The sequence below is a fragment of the Lacerta agilis genome, chromosome 18, assembly GCF_009819535.1.
Source record: "Lacerta agilis isolate rLacAgi1 chromosome 18, rLacAgi1.pri, whole genome shotgun sequence".
NCBI classification, from domain to species: Eukaryota; Metazoa; Chordata; class Lepidosauria; order Squamata; family Lacertidae; genus Lacerta; species Lacerta agilis.
This window is the reverse complement of record NC_046329.1, coordinates 8,972,984-8,990,914: the sequence shown is the minus strand read 5'-3', so window position 1 is coordinate 8,990,914 and position 17,931 is coordinate 8,972,984. Positions and strand designations below refer to the sequence as shown.

At 50.4% G+C, this 17,931-nt stretch overlaps 1 protein-coding gene across 1 annotated transcript; it reads right to left on the bottom strand.

The window, feature by feature from the left end:
- Nucleotides 1–3,437: 3,437 nt before the first annotated feature.
- Nucleotides 3,438–15,035, bottom strand: FSTL3 (follistatin like 3). Its single transcript, XM_033136583.1, has 5 exons — nt 14,768–15,035; nt 8,534–8,719; nt 5,427–5,642; nt 4,612–4,839; nt 3,438–3,656 (listed from the first exon to the last, which is right to left on the bottom strand). The coding sequence occupies exons 1-5, from the start codon at nt 14,826–14,828 to the stop codon at nt 3,604–3,606; spliced, it is 744 nt and encodes a 247-aa protein (XP_032992474.1). The 5' UTR covers nt 14,829–15,035; the 3' UTR covers nt 3,438–3,603.
- Nucleotides 15,036–17,931: the final 2,896 nt, after the last annotated feature.

Here is a 17,931-nt window from a genome sequence, read left to right as displayed (position 1 = left end):
AAAGCGGCTTACAAGAAATGATTTTTTAAAAATGGTAAAACTACCGCTAAGAATGAGAAGTGGGAAGCCAGTGGGGGTTTGTTTTGGGGTTGGGTTTTTTTGTTTTTTTTGAAAAAATAATAAGTAACCAATATGGGAAATCAATTAAAAATGAATGGGGGGGGGGGAGAAGGAAACAAATAGGAAAAAAAAAATTACAGCCGTAATTTGAAACACGCAGAAAGTTAAAGCCTACCAAGATTGGATTGAAAGAAAACGCAGTGGGTTGGTCTAGATGACTCTTGGTAGCCCCATCCAACTAAACAGTTCTGTGATTCTAAGCATTTGGTTGCAGGACAGATGTTGCCTATGTCCAGCAAGGTGGCTGTGTGTGTCTTTTTCCCACCAGGGGTCGGTGCAGCCTCAGAAATGAATGACCGGCCAGCCATCATCATCATCACCCAGTGCCAGATTTACATATAAGCTAAACAAGCTATCGCTTAGGGCCCCACTCTCTTGGGGACCCCCAAAAAATTTTAATAGGAAAAATAAAACCACTGGGTTTACAGGTGAAACTCGAAAAATCAGAATATCGTGGAAAAGTCCATTTATGTAAGCAATTGTCTTCATTAGCTACTGGAGTTTAATATATGAGATAGACTCATGACATGCAAAGCGAGATACGCCGAGCCTTTGCTTGTTATCATTGTGATGATTATGGCGTACAGCTGATGAAAACCCCAAAGTTGAGATTGTTAATTTGGGGTTCTCATCAGCTGGACGCCACAACCATCACAATTATAACAAATAAAGGTTTGATGTATCTCGCTTTGAATGTCATGAGTCTATCTCATATATTAGTTTCACCTTTTAAGTTGAATTACTGAAAGAAACGAACCTTTCCACGATATTCTGATTTTTCGAGTTTTACCTGTACCCTGGAGGTTGGGTGGCAATCTTGCCAGGGATTCCCTCTCTCTGATTTTTTGCATCGCAGGGGGGTTTGTACTAGATGACCCCAATTCGGTGATTCACACTGCAGCCCGCCTAGAAATGCATAAAGGGAGCCCCTCGTCTGAGCCCAAATGTCAGGCTCCAGGGGAATCGCTTCTGAGGAGTCTCAGGCCCCAGCTGCAGATATTTTGGGGCTCCATGCAAAAAATTTTCCCGGCAGCCAAGGACGTCTCTGGCGCAGAACAGCCCAAGGTCAAGTCAGAGGGAATTCAGATTAGGACTCGAACCCAGGACCCTTGGAAAAAACACACCAAGGTCGATGGCAAGACACAACATCACAAGGGAGGGTAAACTGGAGTCAGAGGTGAGGAGGCTGTGTTGCATAGTTGTCAATTCCCCCCCCCTTTTTTAAGGGAAATTCCCTTATTCCGAATAGGATTCCTCGCAAGAAAAGGGGGAAGATGACAGCTATGCTGTGTTGCTTCAAGGAGGAGGGTTTCAAGGAGGAGGGGAGAGACAAAGAGATAGAGAGATAGAATTACCAACGATTGATGAGTGGCAGACGAAGATGGTGGAATATGCTGAACTTTCAAAACTGACCGGCAGGGCCAGAAACCAGGACGACTCGAGGTTTCGAAGAGATTGGAGTAAATTTGTGGAATACTTAAGATTGAACCGAGGAAGTTTAAAAACACTAGTAGGACTGGAATAAACCTTTGACATAGTTTAATAGGGAAATGGTAAAAACTGCGCCATGAGAATGGACTAGAAAACCTGCTGACGAGAGGGAGGGGAGTCGTAGCTCGGCAGAGCAATGGTTGATGTAATTTGTGTTAGATGCTAAATTGGCTGTAATTTGATGTATTTGAAAAAATAATAAATTATTATCAAAAAAAAGAGATAGAGAGATAGAAAGAGAGAAAGAGAAAGATAGAGATAGAAAGAAGGAGATAGAGATACAGATAGAGAGAAAAGAAGAAGAAGAAGAAGAATTTGGATTTGATATCCCGCTTTATCACTACCCAAAGGAGTCTCAAACATAGCTGTCAACTATCCCGTATTGGCCGGGATTCCCCCGATTTTAAACGCGTTTCCCGCTGCTCCCCCGGATTACTCAAAAACCCGTATATTCCCGGGTTGTCAAAGGACTCCCTTCCTTCCCCATCTCCCCCGTTCTTTGCCTGCTGTTTAAGCGGGGCTTGTGGGCGGCGAGGAGTCGCGGCCGCCGCCATCGGCTTCCGGCGACACGCCCCCCCTTCTCTCTGCCCCCCGCCCCACAAGTTGCCTTAAGGCCCGTTCCAGAACTTGAGCCCCGCCCCTTCCCTCTTGCCCGTCCGCTTCCGAGTGGCGCCGCCGATTGTGTGCACGCAGCCACGGAGACCAATGAGAGCCCGGAGACGCCGGGCTCCGCGCGGACGCGTCGGCCAATGGGCGAGCCCGGTCGCCGGACGCCGCCAAGCTTAAGCGATAGCGAACCTGACAGAGGCGACTGTTGGGGCTGCTGTGGGAGAGGCGAGGCGGGCCGGCCGGCTGGGCTGTATACCGACCGGAGGCGGCGGCGCAGCTGAGGCCCAAAGCTGCTTGATCTAGGGAAGAGCGCGGACGCCGCGTTCTGGCTGCTCCGCCCACTTTTGCTTCTGGCTCCGCCCACCACTGCCATGTGACTGTCATAGGTGAGGCTGCTGGTCCCTTATTTTCAAATCTGAAAGTTGACAGCTATGGTCTCTGTGAGGTGAGTGGGGCTGAGAGACTTCAGAGAAGTGTGACTAGCCCAAGGTCACCCAGCAGCTGCATTTGGAGGAGAGGAGACGCGAACCCGGTTCCCCAGATTACGAGTCTACCACTTTTAGCCACTACACCACACTGACAGGTGTTGACAGGTAAAAGAAGCATGTAAAGAGATCAGGACACAAAGGTATTTTTTTGTTTGTTTTTGTTTTTATAGAAAATAGGCTTTTTAAAAAAAAATGTAGAAAGAGAGCAAGAAACATCTTTTTTTAAAAACAACAACAACAACAACACCCAGCTTATGAGGCACTCGGTGTGACCATAGTGGTGAATTTAAATTAGAGAGAGATATATAAGTCTATATATTTTTAAAGGCTAACAACTGGTAATCTGTCCGGCTGAGTTCCCGCCCCGATGTGCGCCTATTGGCTTGATCTCTGTGATGTCGTGGAATGTTCGTGGGAAGAGTCAGCCATGGGGTGTTAACGAACGGCGCAGCTTCGGGAGCTGGGGCGGGGCCTGAATTCCCCGCTCAGCACAGAGAAAAGCCTCCCGGAGGATCGTAGGGCAGGGACGGGGTGTCACCGAGAGGCAAGCGGAGAGCAGAGAACCCAATCCTGATCTGAGCTAAGCTGCTAGACCTCAAGAACTGCAGTCCCGGCTTCCCCCTCGCTCTCGCTCTCGCAATGTGGAGTAGATCTCCCACCACACTTTTGGAGGAGAATCCTGCAGAGGGGGTTTCCAAAAGAAGGAGGAGGAAAAACTGGAGCATATGCCTAGGTTACATCAGCCGAGATATCTATCTATCTGTCTATATATATATATATAAATAAGGCTGCCGTCTTCTTTTGGTCTTAATAAATATCAGATATATACGGTCTGTACATCGCTAACAGATAATGCCCCAGCGTGTCAGGAGTCGGATAGATCCCAAAGGCAGGTTCAGATGTAGTTCTCCTCGGCTTCATCTGTGTCCAGCGAGTATCGGTTCGGGACTAAGGGAGAAATCGAAGGAGGAGAAGGGCAAAATTCAGTATTCGCACACCAGCGAGGGTGACAAATGCAGAAGTCAGGTCTCTCTGCCCGCAAAGAACTTACAATCTGAACGCGTTGGGCCCAGGGGCCAGATTTCCCTCAACACCCAACAGAATTATGGGAACTGTAGTTTGCCCCTCCCAGAACTACAATTCCCGGTCGGGGGAATTGCTCAGGGGGGTCCGAAGGAAAGCAGAGGAGTTGCCAGAAAGAGGCCATCCAACCACCTTAGGGACTCTGGATCTGTGTAGGGTGAACCTTCTCCCAAAAATATCCCACAAGCAGGGCCGGATTTAGGTTTGATGAGGCCCTCGGCTACTGAAGGTAATGTCCAGCTGTCCTTTGTCAGCAACAAATTGTCACTGTTTTTTGTGTTGAATATATGCTATACGGTGGTTGATGGACCCAATAGGTATCTCAAGCCATTCGCACATGCAGAATGTAGGCACCCTATATATAGAAAGGAGCAAACCCGTGATATTTTAGGGAGCAGGCTAGCAGGCGGGGTCCATGACTTACACCCTAGGAGCCTACACAACACAAAACACCGTTGCTGTATGTAGGTTTTATTTCATTTGGTTTTTTTATATTTTGGAAATGTACATCCAGGTTTTTTTCCCCCTTTAAATTTTTTGTGGGGGGCAAGGCAGGGGAAGGTTTAGGGTCAGAGTTTTCCTTCTCCTAGACGGTCTCCCTTCCCAGGGGGACGAGCCCCAAGCGCCTCTTGCATCCCTCCACGGCATGGGCAGAAATTGCCTCCTGGTCCGTTGGATCCAGTCTTGGCCCTCTCCGCTCGGCCCTGCAGAGGAAGTCCCTAACTCACTGAGGTTTGAGACCCTAGGCACACTGGGAAGATACAAGGCTGAAGCCGTGCCAAACAGAGTTCCAGGTCCCGATCCCGGGGGGGAAACCTACCTGCGCAGCTCCCGTAATGTCGGACGCCGATGGATCTCCCCAAGAAGCAAGTGGCTCTCCGGAGGTGGCAAGTGGAAGGGTAGGTGACGTTGTTGTTCCCGCAGATCGTGTGGTCGATGTCGGTGGGGTCCGGGCAAGGGGCGGCCCGGCACATGACGCAGTGGGCGCTGGCGGTCTGGTCCACGACACACGTGTGGGTCCCGGGACACACCACAGCGGAGCACGATTCTGCACAAGGACACACACATATCGGAGAAACGCGAGGATCAAGATCAGCTGGAATTTACGTGTGTGTTTGTGTGTGACAAGGGAAGCGGGTTTGCGCTGTGGTCTAAACCACCGAGCCTCTTGGGCTTGCCGATCAGAAGGTCGGCGGTTCGAATCCCCGCAATGACGGGGTGAGCTCCCGTTGCTCGGTCCCTGCTCCTGCCAACCTAGCAGTTCAAAAGCACGTCAAAGTGCAAGTAGATAAATAGGTACCACTCCGGCGGGAAGGTAAACGGCGTTCCCGTGCGCTGCTCTGGTTCGCCAGAAGCGGCTTTGTCATGCCGGCCACATGACCCGAAAGCTGTACGCTGGCTCCCTAGGCCAGTAAAGTGAGTCGCGGACGACTCTGGGGTTGCGGCGCTCATCTCGCTTTACTGGCCGAGGGAGCCGGCGTACAGCTTCCAGGCCACGGTTTGTTCAATAACCCGGCGGACCACTTGTGGTTCGGTTTAACAAACCATAGTTACTCCAGCGCTTGTGTTTTTTTGTTAGTCGAACTTTGGAAGATACCAGTGGTGGGAGTTCGGGGTGTGTGTGACCCGGCTTACTTTTGCAACGGCCTTGATACATGACTTCCAAATCGGGGTGCCCTCGGCATTTTGCCGTCAGAAGCTCACATTCGTCTCGGTAGGTGAAGCCATCGGACCCGCACACCTGAAGTTTCCGGGAGAGGTTGGAGCAATCTGGGGCGCAGCTGCAGTGGGGACGCCCGTATTTCATTTTGCACACTTTTCCCGGACCACAGTCCACACCTTCGCAGCTCTCTGAGGAAGGAGGAATCGAGAAGTTATTGTTATTGTTATTATTCATCCGAAGCACGGCGGGGCGCTTGAATTAAAAGCCGCAGCAAGCGAAAGGAAACGGATAGATGCAAAACCGTCCCCTCCAACATTTCTCCGATGACAATAGGGGCATCCCGATTCATAATTATAATTTTACTATTTATACCCGACACATCTTACTTGGTTGCCCCAGCCACTCTGGGCGGCTTCCAACATATATAAAAAAAGTAACAAAACATTAAACATTTTTTTTAAAAAAATCTTCCCCATACAGGATTGCCTTCAGGTGGCTCAGGGGTCAGATAACTCCATCCCCTCCAACGTTTATCCTATGAAAATAGGGACATCCTATTCCATCCCCTCCAACATTTCTCCCCTGAAAATGTTGTTGTTGTTGTTCAGTCGTTCAGTCGTGTCCGACTCTTCGTGACCCCATGGACCAGAGCACGCCAGGCACGCCTATCCTTCACTGCCTCTCACAGTTTGGCCAAACTCATGTTACCACATCCAGCTTTCCAAGGTTCACGGTTCTTACATTCCAGGTTCCTATGCAATACTTTTCTTTACAGCATTGGACTTTCCTTTCGCTTCCAGGCATATCCGCAACTGAGCGTCCTTTCGGCTTTGGCCCAGCCGCTTCATCAGCTCTGGATCTACTTGTACTTGTCCTCCGCTCTTCCCCAGTAGCATGTTGGACGCCTTCCGACCTGAGGGGCTCATCTTCCAGCGTCATATCTTTTATATGCCTGTTGTCTTTGTCCATGGAGTTTTCTTGGCAGGGGTACTGGAGTGGCTTGCCAGTTCCTACTCCAGGTGGATCACGTTTGGTCCAAACTCTCCACTATGACCTGTCCATCTTGGTTGGCCCTGCATGGCATAGCTCATAGCTTCCCTGAGGTATTCAAGCCCCTTCGCCACGACAAGGCAGTGATCCATGAAGGGGCCCCTGAAAATAGGGACGTCCTATTCCATCCCCTCCAACATTTCTCCTGTGAAAATAGGGGCGTCCTATTCCATCCCCTCCAATGTTCCTCCCCTGAAAATAGGGACATTCTAAGGAAAAGCGGGACATTCCGGGGTCAAATCAGAAACCAGGACGGCTTCTCTAAGTCGGGGACTGTCCCTTGAAAATAGGGACACTTGGAGGGTCTGGTATTTAAGCAGAGGTCAGATGGCCAACGGTCCAGGATTTTTCAGCTGTGATTCCTGCATTGCATTGGGTTAAAGACCCAAGGATTCCCTTCCAACCCTGAAATTCTACGCTTCTCTTAAAAAAACGACGCAAGATTGCAGTCCTCATGACACCCTTGGGACATAGGGGCGAGTTGGAGAGTCTGCAAAACCAAGGTTTGCAACGATGTGCTGTGTTTGCGACAAGCCCGAAAACTTGGGTTTTGCAGGAAGGGCAAAATTTCATTTCATTCCCCCCCCCCAAGAATTTCCACGGAAAGCTTTTTCTTGAACAATAGACGCCCCTGTTCCTCCTCAGGCTTCTGTGACATGAAAACAACAAGTCAGAGAGAGGGAAGGATCTGTCTGGGGGAGGCAGCCGGGGTGGGGGGGAGCCCCTTGGGTCTTGGGAGACAGACGGGTGCATTATGTCGGAGGGTCACCCCGGGGCAAAAAGTCTGGCGGAGAGGGGAGAGGGGCGAGACATTTGGTGTCCCCCCCTTGGAGACGTGGGTGGGCTCTCTCCGGCTGTCTGGGAGAATGTTGGCCCGCAAGGCAAGTCTGGGGGTGGGGGAAAAGCAGTCCCGGTTTTCCCGGCAGGGTCCTGCCCCGCAAGGAGGGCGCAAAGAGGTAGGCTGCTGCCCAGGAAGGGCCTCCCCAAATATAGGGCTGGCATATTTCAAACTGTGATAATCAGGAAACAAAAGTTATTGAGATTCCACCCCCCCCCGGGTGGGGGTTTCCCCCTCCTGACACCAGACCCTTAAATATAGTGAGGGAGTGGGGAGGGGTATTACTCAGAAGGGGTGGTGGGAGTGGGTGATCGGCTGATAGGTGTGGAAAACATGTAGACGACTGTTAAGAGCAAATGCTATGGATAATATAAAGGTGAAGGTAAAGGGATCCCTGACCGTTAGGTCCAGTCGCAGACGACTCTGGAGTTGTGGCGCTCATCTCGCTTTACTGGCCGAGGGAGCCGGCGTCCAGCTTCCGGGTCATGTGGCCAGCATGACTAAGCCGCTTCTGGCGAACCAGAGCAGCGCACGGAAACGCCCTTTACCTTCCCGTCGGAGCGGTACCTATTTATCTACTTGCACTTTGACGTGCTTTCGAACTGCTAGGTGGGCAGGAGCAGGGACTGAGCAACAGGAGCTCACCCCGTCATTGCAGGGATTCGAACCGCCGACCTTCTGATCGGCAAGCCCTAGGCTCAGTGGTTTAACCCACAGCGCCACCCCGTGTCCCATGGATAATATGGAGAGCTATAATATGTGGATTATGAAATAATATGCAGTCGAAGAGGCGCCGGTGGGAAGCTGGGAGATTCAGAGGAATCTCAATAGACAGTTATGCAGTTGGCATTGTTGTTGTTTTTTGTTTTGTAAAACCAAATGGAAATAATCCTAAAAATATGAAAGACAGTTGAAACGTTTTATTTGCAGCTGTAGTCTAGATGGCCCTTGTGGCCTCTTCTGACTCTATGATTCTATGATTCTAGTCTGCCCTTTGCCAAACAGCGCCACCTGCCTGCCTTTCCCCCTTTGCTCTGGCGCCACCTACTGCTGGCTCCCAGCTTGCACGGCGCCTTCCTAGTGGTGGCCCCTCGCAATAAAATGATGATGAAGAAGAAGAAGAAGAAGAAGAAGAAGAAGAAGAAGAAGAAGAAGAAGAAGAAGAAGAAGAAGAAGAAGAACGCCACCTACCTTTGCAAGGGTGACAGGTCACGAGCCCCAGGATCCGGAGGAGGCTGATCTTGTTGTCCGGGTGCGAGGCGTTCGACCAGGCCATGTCCGTGCTGCCGTTGGCACAACACTCCTCCCAAGTCACTCCGGTCCGGATGATCATGGTACACTTTGCCTCACGCCCCTGCTGTAGCCAGCAGATACCGCCTGTTTGGGGAAAAGGGGCCGTGAGAACGGAGTACCGGCTCTTGGAGATAGGTTAGCTCACCTGCCTTTTATTTCTCGGCAATGAGGACCGGAAACATGGTTAGGCGTTAAGGGTGGAAGAGCTAGCCGGGAAGCGAAATCTAAGCGTATTTATGCACAGAACAAATGATTTTAAAAAAAAAGAATTACTGGCTATTCGTAGTCATACTTCAACACTAGAAAAAAAGGTGATATGATATAAAACAATAAATTTAGGGTAAGTGGCAACAGGTTGCAATTATAGTCTGGGAGTTATTGAACTTAAGGTAAAGGTAAAGGGACCCCTGACCGTTAGGTCCAGTCGCGGACGACTCTGGGGTTGCGGTGCTCATCTCGCTTTACTGGCCGAGGGAGCCGGCGTACAGCTTCCGGGTCATGTGGCCAGCATGACTAAGCCGCTTCTGGCGAACCAGAGCAGCGCACGGAAACGCTGTTTACCTTCCCGCCGGAGCGGTACCTATTTATCTCCTTGCGCTTTGGCGTGCGTTCGAACTGCTAGGTGGGCAGGAGCAGGGACCCAGCAACGGGAGCTCACCCCGTCATTGCGGGGATTCGAACCGCCGACCTTCTGATCGGCAAGCCCTAGGCTCTGTGGTTCAGACCACAGCGCCGCCCGTTAAGACTCCGAATCTCAGGGTCCCGGGTTCAAGTCCTGCCTTGGGGAACATTGCAAGGGGGTTGGATGACCCTGCCAGGACCTCGCTCGCCGCAGGCCCTTCAAAACAAGCTGGCCAGGGCTGACCCCCCTCATTCTTCCCCCCCACCCACAACAAGCCTGATCTCTTCCTCACCCCACCAACCCCCCTGGACAGACAAACTGTGCTTTGTTTGGCTCTTGGAGTGAAAGATCGGGCCGGGAAGAGGCCCTGAGAGCGTGTGAGGTCTGTCTGGGACTTCTGATCTGCCCCCCACCCCCAGTGCCCATGGCATCCTCAAACCTAATTCCCCCCCTGAAAAAAAAAGTACTACCCAAGACAGCCGGCGGCGAAGCAGTCAGCCAGCTGGCAGTCGATTCAAAAGGCTGTTTGTTCCTTAATCTGGTGAACGAATCGTTCATTTTTTTTTGGAGAGCAGGGCCCCCGAGCCATTCCTGTCTGGGGTGCCCCAGACGCTCCCACGTTTCAGGAGGGAGAGGGGGGTAGCTTCCCCCCCCCAGGCTCATCAATTCAGGAGAGGTGCCCTTTCTCAGTTTTTCAAGAAAAAAACTGCTCCTTTTCCCCTTATGTGGTATCCAAGAGCCCATATAGAGTCCTTATGTAGGTTTTTTTAATCGGTTTGATCTTCTAGCAGTCCATGGGACTCTCCATCCCGTCTTGTTGTTGTTGTTCAGTCGTTCAGTCGTGTCCGACTCTTCGTGACCCCATGGACCAGAGCACGCCAGGCACGCCTATCCTTCACTGCCTCTCGTAGTTTGGCCAAACTCATGTTAGTAGCTCTGAGAACACTGTCTAACCATCTCATCCTCTGTCGTCCCCTTCTCCTTGTGCCGTCCATCTTTCCCAACATCAGGGTCTTTTCTAGGGAGTCTTCTCTTCTCATGAGGTGGCCAAAGTACTGGAGCCTCAACTTCAGGATCTGTCCTTCTAGTGAGCACTCAGGGCTGATTTCTTTAAGAATGGATAGGTTTGATCTTCTTGCAGTCCATGGGACTCTCAAGAGTCTCCTCCAGCACCAGAATTCAAAAGCATCCATTCTTCGGCGATCAGCCTTCTTGATGGTCCAGCTCTCACTTCCGTACATCACTACTGGGAAAACCATAGCTTTAACTATATGGACCTTAGTCGGCAAGGTGATGTCTTTGCTTTTGAAGATGCTGTCTAGGTTTGTCATCGCTTTCCTCCCAAGAAGCAGGCGTCTTCTAATTTCGTGACTGCTGTCACCATCTGCAGTGATCATGGAGCCCAAGAAAGTGAAATCTCTCACTGCCTCCATTTCTTCCCCTTCTATTTGCCAGGAGGTGATGGGACCAGTGGCCATGATCTTAGTTTTTTTGATGTTGAGCTTCAGACCATATTTTGCGCTCTCCTCTTTCACCCTCATTAAAAGGTTCTTTAATTCCTCCTCACTTTCTGCCATCAAGGTTGTATCATCAGCATATCTGAGGTTGTTGATATTTTTTCCGGCAATCTTAATTCCGTCTAGGAGTGGGGAAACCCTGACCCTAAACCTCCGCTGCCTTGCGAGATATCTTCAAGAGAAGAAGGCGGCTCAGGAGTAAATCTTGCACAAATCCCAAGATGGATGGCGTTTTGTACGCCTCCTTCCAGTTTGGCCAAACTGGTGTGAAAAGTCTCATTCTGCTTGTTATAATGAAATACTGCTCCTTTTCCCCTTAAGGGGTACCCAAGAGCCCGTACAGAGTCCTTATGTAGGCTTTTTTTTCGGTAGGAGAAAACAACAGAGGCCAAGCTGCGAATATTGAGAAGCAAATCGGCTAGGAAGCCTGATGTTTATTAAACTGTTGCAACAGGGTCTCCCGCTCACCCCACGCAGGGAGGGAGGAGAGGAACCCCAAACATTGGTGTGCAAGCCCCTATATAGACTTTTGAAATTGCCTCCCCTGCAGCTCAAGACCACCCCCAAAAAACACCATCCATGCATCACAGAAAGAGGTGGTCCCCAGCAGAAATTGGAGTGTGTTGCTTCTCTCCTGACTGCCAGGATACCTGATGATACCTTATCAATTGCCTTTTCTGGGTAGCCTGGACATTCGTTGGAGATGGTAAACACTGTAGTTCCTGAATCTCTTAGGCATATTGATAACTTTGCTCAGCTTCACAAGATACTTTCCAGGCTGTATTTACAGGGAGGTGTGTCAGCCCCTACAGTCCAAAGGCACTTGGAAAGCTTTCCCCATTTCCTTCCTCCTTGCAGAGAAATATTTGAGGTCAATTTGGGAGAGTCAAAACGGCTTCAGGATTGCTCTCCTGTGCTATTGCAGACACGTGGTTTATATACTTATGTATGTGTTTGCCTTGTACGTTTATGAACATTGATTTTATATATATATATATATATATATATATATATATAACCTTAGAATTCCTATAACAATCAGCAGCGAGGACACCTTCTTTAATTGAAGAGCTGTTTTATTTGGTCCTCATGGTTCTGCAGGCGGAAGAACACGCCCGGCTGGGTCTGCTAACTTGCCAGGGTCTCGGCAGATTCATAGCATCAAAGAGTTGGAATTTTTGCACCCAAAGGTCATCCAGCCCAACCCCCTGCCACGACGTACGCTCCAAGTGTCCCGGTTTTCCCAGGACAGTCCCGGAATTACAGAAGGGGTTAAGCTAGCAAGATGACCCTTGGGACCACATTCCAACTCTACGATTCTATTATTTTATGATTCCTTTCCATCTCAAGCAACTGCAGAGCTGTGCCGTGGAAGAAGGCAGCGAGCTTGTTTTCTCCTGCTCTTGAGGAGGGTTGGACTCGAACCCACGGCTCCAAGTTACGAGGAGGAAGCTTCTGTCTCAACGTCAACATTGCTTTCTGATAGCAAAAGCTGTTTGACGGTGAAATGGACGCCCTCGGGAGGTGGTGGGCTCTCCTTCCTTGGAGATTTTTTGGCAGAGATTATTATTATTATTATTATTAATTACCCTGACCATCTGTCTGGGTTCCTGTCCGCCATGGAGAGGGGTTTCTTAGGTGTTTAAGGGCATGGGATGAAAAGTGGGCCTCTGGGCATGTTAAGATAGCCGGTGGCTTTGCAGAGCACCCAGTGCTTGGGGGGGCTGTATAACCGCAATGATCATCTCCCTGCTGCACAGACCCCCTCCCAAACCCCTGCCTTCCTCCTCCAGCATGGGTAGCTCAGTCGGCAGAGCCTGGGACTCTTAATCTCAGGGTTGCGGGTTCAAGTCCCACACGGGGCGAAAAAAAATCCTGCATTGCAAGGGGGCTGGACTGGATGATCCCTGGGTTCTCTTCCAACCCTTTCGATTCTACGATTCTGCGATAGGATTTGGCCCGCATCATCCGCACTGGGGACTTCTGTTTCCCCAAATTCTAACTCCCTTGAATTCAGGAAAGGGCAGGAACAGAATGTGCTAACAGTTCAACCGAAGAGCAAGAATAGGAAGCCCTCTCTCTGCTGCAGGAAACTCTCGGCCCCAAAGAGAGATTGAAACTCTAGACGTTTTGCTGGGGGTGGGATGGTGGGGAATGAAATAAAATTAGGCATTTGGCCTGCAGGTCTGTCTGCCTCTCTTCCCATCAAAGAGAGACGTCTTGTGCAATTTCACCCGAAGAAGAGTCTCAACCGCAGGTAAGCCCTGTTGAAAGATTAAGTTCCCCACTTCAAAGGAAGCTTCTCCTTTTTTTGAAAAACCCCACCTGGTTCGGGAACTCGGATTCCAGTCCTGCCACGTGTGGGTCCCCACCCTCCCCACCCACCGAGGGGAGGCAAGTTAAGTTTTCGCTTAAAACATCCCATAATTTGCAAACGGGGAAATCGGCGCGCGGATCCAACCGCTCGGAACCCTCCGATCCATCGTCGGCAACCCTCGTTTTCATTCAAATCATAGAGCCGCAGCATCGGAAGGGGCCCCCCGAGGGTCTTCTAGTCTGACCCGCCAGGCAAAATTACATCATCCCGGGCCTTTGGGCTCGTTCATTTAATTTATTTATTAGATTTGCATACTTCGTTTGCAGATCTCAGGGCGGTTTGCAACAGCAAAAATACAAGAGGCTCCTAATCTCAGGGTTGCGGTTTCGAGCCCCAAATTGGGCAAAAGATTCCTGTATTGCAGGGGTGGTAGGACTGGATGACCTTTGTCAAGGGTTCAGATCCGTCTGGCGTGTAAAAAAAAAAAAAAAAGGCAGTAGACCCTTTAATGCTCATGCGTAAAAATTCCATGCGCATGACCACTAAGGCACTATTGACACACCATCAAACGCCTACCCCTGTCAATAGTGCCTTAGTGGTCATGCGCATGGATTTTTTTACGCATGAGCATTGAAGGGTCTACTGACAAATGTGTGCAAACCGTGACGGTCTCTTCCAATTCTATCCCTTCTTTCCAAACCTTCCTGCTGTATCGCTTTAGATAAAACCTTTGGAACTCCCTGCCTCTTGAGATCAGGCAGGTGCATTCGCCGTACCCTTTCTGCCGCCCGCTGAACAAACTTTCTGCCTAGACGAGCCGACCCAGACGTTTAGAAAGCCAATGCAAGTTTCATTCGGTTTTTAGTCTATTCAGTCTTAAATCGTTGTCATTTATTTTTCTTATCGATAATTTATTGATTTTTTTTTTTTTACAATCAAGAACTCGGGGGAGGGGGGCATCATTAGAAGCCACCCTTTAATTCCTAAACACCTCTCGCTTTTATAACAATTTTAAATGGGTGGAGAGCATATTCTATACTCTCCTTTTCAAACCCTGTTAACAGTAACCATACCAGAACTAAAATAAGTTTAACTCCCCCCCAAAAAAAACTAAAAGCATATCCTTTGACTTATCACCTTGAAAATTATTACAGTCATAGAATCATAGAGTTGGAAGAGACCACAAGGGCTATCCAGTCCCCTTCTGCAATCCCCGAAAAGCTTGGGCTGGTTATTGATTAATATTTTGTGTTTTTGATATTGTAATTTTTATGTTGTAATAGTGCAGTATACTACTACTACTAATAATAATAATAATAATAATAATTCGGCCCGCATCTATTCTACTAGGGAGTCAGAACTGGGTTGGGGACTTCCGAAAGCTCAGGCTGAAAGTTTTAAAACTAATTCAGGGAACCTCTGGTTGAGGTCCCGCACTCTGCACATGCTTAGACGCCCTCTTTCCCATCGCACCCGACGTCCTAAGCGTCCCGGGGGGGAGGGAGTCTTGGGGAACAGCCCCGTTCCCGTGTCACCGGGGAGGCCTGGGAAACGACTCCACCTCGGGGTTTCCTTGGGCTCCTAAAACCTGGAACCCGGAAGGAAAAGTGGGGAGGAGGGGGTTGCTTAGAGAGCACGGCACCCCTTTCCCTCCCCCCCCCAAAAAATGCGCTTACCTGAGAGAGAGTCCCCATTGGCAGCGCACAGCACCGTAAGCAGCAGAAGGCAGAACTTCATGGCGAGGCGCGAGGGAGAGAAATCCACAGGGGCAAAAGGGAAATTAGGAAGGAGCGAGGAGCGCGCAGGAAAAGTTCAGGTCCTTGTCTCTCCGAAGCAGGAGCGAAGTCTCAGCAGAGGGCAGGCACCTAGCTTGGGGATAATCCGGTGTCTTCTTTGGCACTGCCTTCCCGGGAGGGTGTTTCTCCCCCTTTTAAAAGCGCCCCCCTGCCGTCTCCTCTCTCTCTCTGGAAGTGTGTGAGGGTGTCTGTAACAGTCTGAATCATAGCTGCAAGGGAGGCGGTGTCGAGGGCAGCCAGTAACGTGTCTGGGGAGTGTATTGCGCCCCAGGCCAGCCTGCATGCGGCCAAATCCGGATCGTTGCGAGCGAGAGAGGCATCAATAACGCGCCCTTCCCGGGTCGTGGCTTCCGCCTGTGCGCTCCCAGTTGCGCATTTGGGGAGCGAGAGGCGGCGCGCAGCTGGCAACGCGCGGCGGGGCTCCCCTTTCCTCTCCCCTCCTAAACTTTCTGCCTCTGGATTGGAAAGATTAGCATCCTTCTTCTCCCCCCCCTCCCCACGCCCAACTCCTCATTCCCAATTTTTTCCTTCCTGGAAATGCTTCTCCAAATTCGTTGTCCCCCCGCGCGCCGCAGAGATTCCTCTCTCTCTCTGTTTTCCTCTCTCCCTTTCCAAAGGTCTCATGTCTGGGGTTTTGGGAGCGCACCAGAAAACCGCTGCCGCTCGCAATTGTTCTTGAAACCTTTCTAGCGTGGCGACTCGTGGTGGTTTTGCAATCCGGAAGCTAGGACGGAGCGGGAGGCATAGTTCCAAAGCGCGATTCCACCAAGCCAGCCCCTCCAGAGACTCCAGGGAACTGTAGTTTTGTGGTGCTGGGAGTTGTAGCTCCGCATGTGGGGCGAGCCGCAGCCCTCGTTTTGCTTCAAATGGAACGGTGTGTAAGCTCAGGCTCCGTTTAGGGCAGTCATGTCCAAAGTCCGTTTTGGGGGGGGGGGCTAATCCGGCCACTGGTTGATTTATTCCTGCCCCCCTGGCAGTATATGTCCTGGGGTAAAATCCTTTTTTAAAAAGCTCAATCCTTAAAAAAAGCTCAACAATTTAGGGGTGAAATTGTAAACAAAGAAAGATAAGGTAAGATTTAAGATAAGATTTCTTTATTGTCATTGTACAACGAAACTGGATGCCATCCCATAAAAACAGCAAACAGCACACACACACACAAAAAGAAAACACATTGTCAGCCACACATGCACATACGTACACAACAACTCAGGGGTAAACAGCTCAACAACTTTGGGGTAAAACCCTAAATAAAAGCTCCACAAGTTGGTTTGGTCGGCCCTCAGGCATGTTCACTTAATCAAATCTGGCCCTTGGTTTGGGCACTCTTGGTTTAGGGAATCTGTGGAATTGGGTAATTTGCAAACTGACCCCCTTCCCTCAAATGCACTTTACCCCCTTGGGAATAGGGTGGCCTTTGGTCCCTCATTTGGCCTTGACACAAATATCCAGTCTCCCCCTCAGGTCTATTTAGCTAAAGGTAAAGCGACCCCTGACCGTTAGGTCCAGCCGCGGACGACTCTGGGGTTGCGGCGCTCATCTCACTTTATCGGCCGAGGGAGCCGGCGTACAGCTTCCGGGTCATGTGGCCAGCATGACTAAGCCGCTTCTGGTGAACCAGAGCAGCGCACGGAAACGCCGTTTACCTTCCCGCCAGAGCGGTCCCTATTTATCTACTTGCACTTTGACGTGCTTTCAAACTGCTAGGTTGGCAGAAGCAGGGACCGAGCAACGGGAGCTCACCCCGTCATTGCGGGGATTCGAACCGCCGACCTTCTGATCGGCAAGCCCTAGGCACTGGTTGGCGTGAGAACAGGGACTTTTCAGCGATGGCCCCGTCCCAATTTGGAAACTCCCCAAAGGGGGATTCGATTGGTCCCTGCTGATTTGTGGACTTTCATTTCCATCAGGTTGACTGATGGCATTTATCTTCCACCTTTTCCCCCTCTCAGTCCCTGCTCCTGCCCACCTAGAAGTTCGAAAGCACGTCAAAAAGTGCAAGTAGATAAATAGGTACCGCTCCGGCGGGAAGGTAAACGGCGTTTCTGTGCGCTGCTCTGGTTCGCCAGAAGCGGCTTAGTCATGCTGGCCAAATAACCCAGAAGCTGTACGCCGGCTTCCTCAGTCAGTAACCGAGATGAGCGCCGCAACCCCAGAGTCGGACATGACTGGACCTAACAGTCAGGGGTCCCTTTACCTTTACCTTCGTGCTTTTTAACAGTCGTTCAAATTTTAGAGCAGTTTACCAAACTTGCAGACTTCATGTGGGCTGTATGGTTGTTGTTGTTGTTTTGGAAACACGTTGTGCAGTTGCTTTTTGTTCCATTGCAGAACTGGATCAGGCCATAATGGTGCCCTGTCCTCACACTGGCCAAATACCGTTAAGAACCTCGGAGTGCAGATGGACTGCCTCCGTATCTGGAGGTTCCATAAGATCACAGAATCCTAGAGTTGGAAGAGACCCCAAGGGCCATCCAGTCCAACCCCCTGCCAAGCAGGAAACACCATCAAAGCATTCCTGACAGATGGCTGTCAAGCCTCTGCTTAAAGACCTCCAAAGAAGGAGCCTCCAAAGAAGAAGATAAGAGCATGGGGGGAAACCCTGGCTTCTGGATTAGGCCAAAGCATTCCCACCACCCCGTCTAGCATCCTCTTCTCAGGTTGCCTGTTATACGATAAACCCGGAGGCAGGATCCGAGCACGAGAGCCCGCAAAACCAAGGCCAATGGGTGCAATCTTCGTAACCTTCTTTGCATTAGGTCATTTCCACATCCCGGTTTCCCAAGAAAGCTTCGGTGCCAGATGTTTCGAAGAGGAGCCAAGCCTTTTGGAGAGAGACGGAGGGAAGGGATTTGGAGATGCAATAAGAGATAGCTTGCTTGCCTGCCTGCCTGCCTTTGTGTCATCAAATCCTCGAGTTCAGACCAAACTCGGGTGGGCGGTTTTGTTATGTCTGCCTGCAGGCGGGCGGGCGGGAGTTTCCAGTGAAATGCAAGAAAGAAACTGCAGAATTCCACACCCTACCAAACACACATTGGCGATGC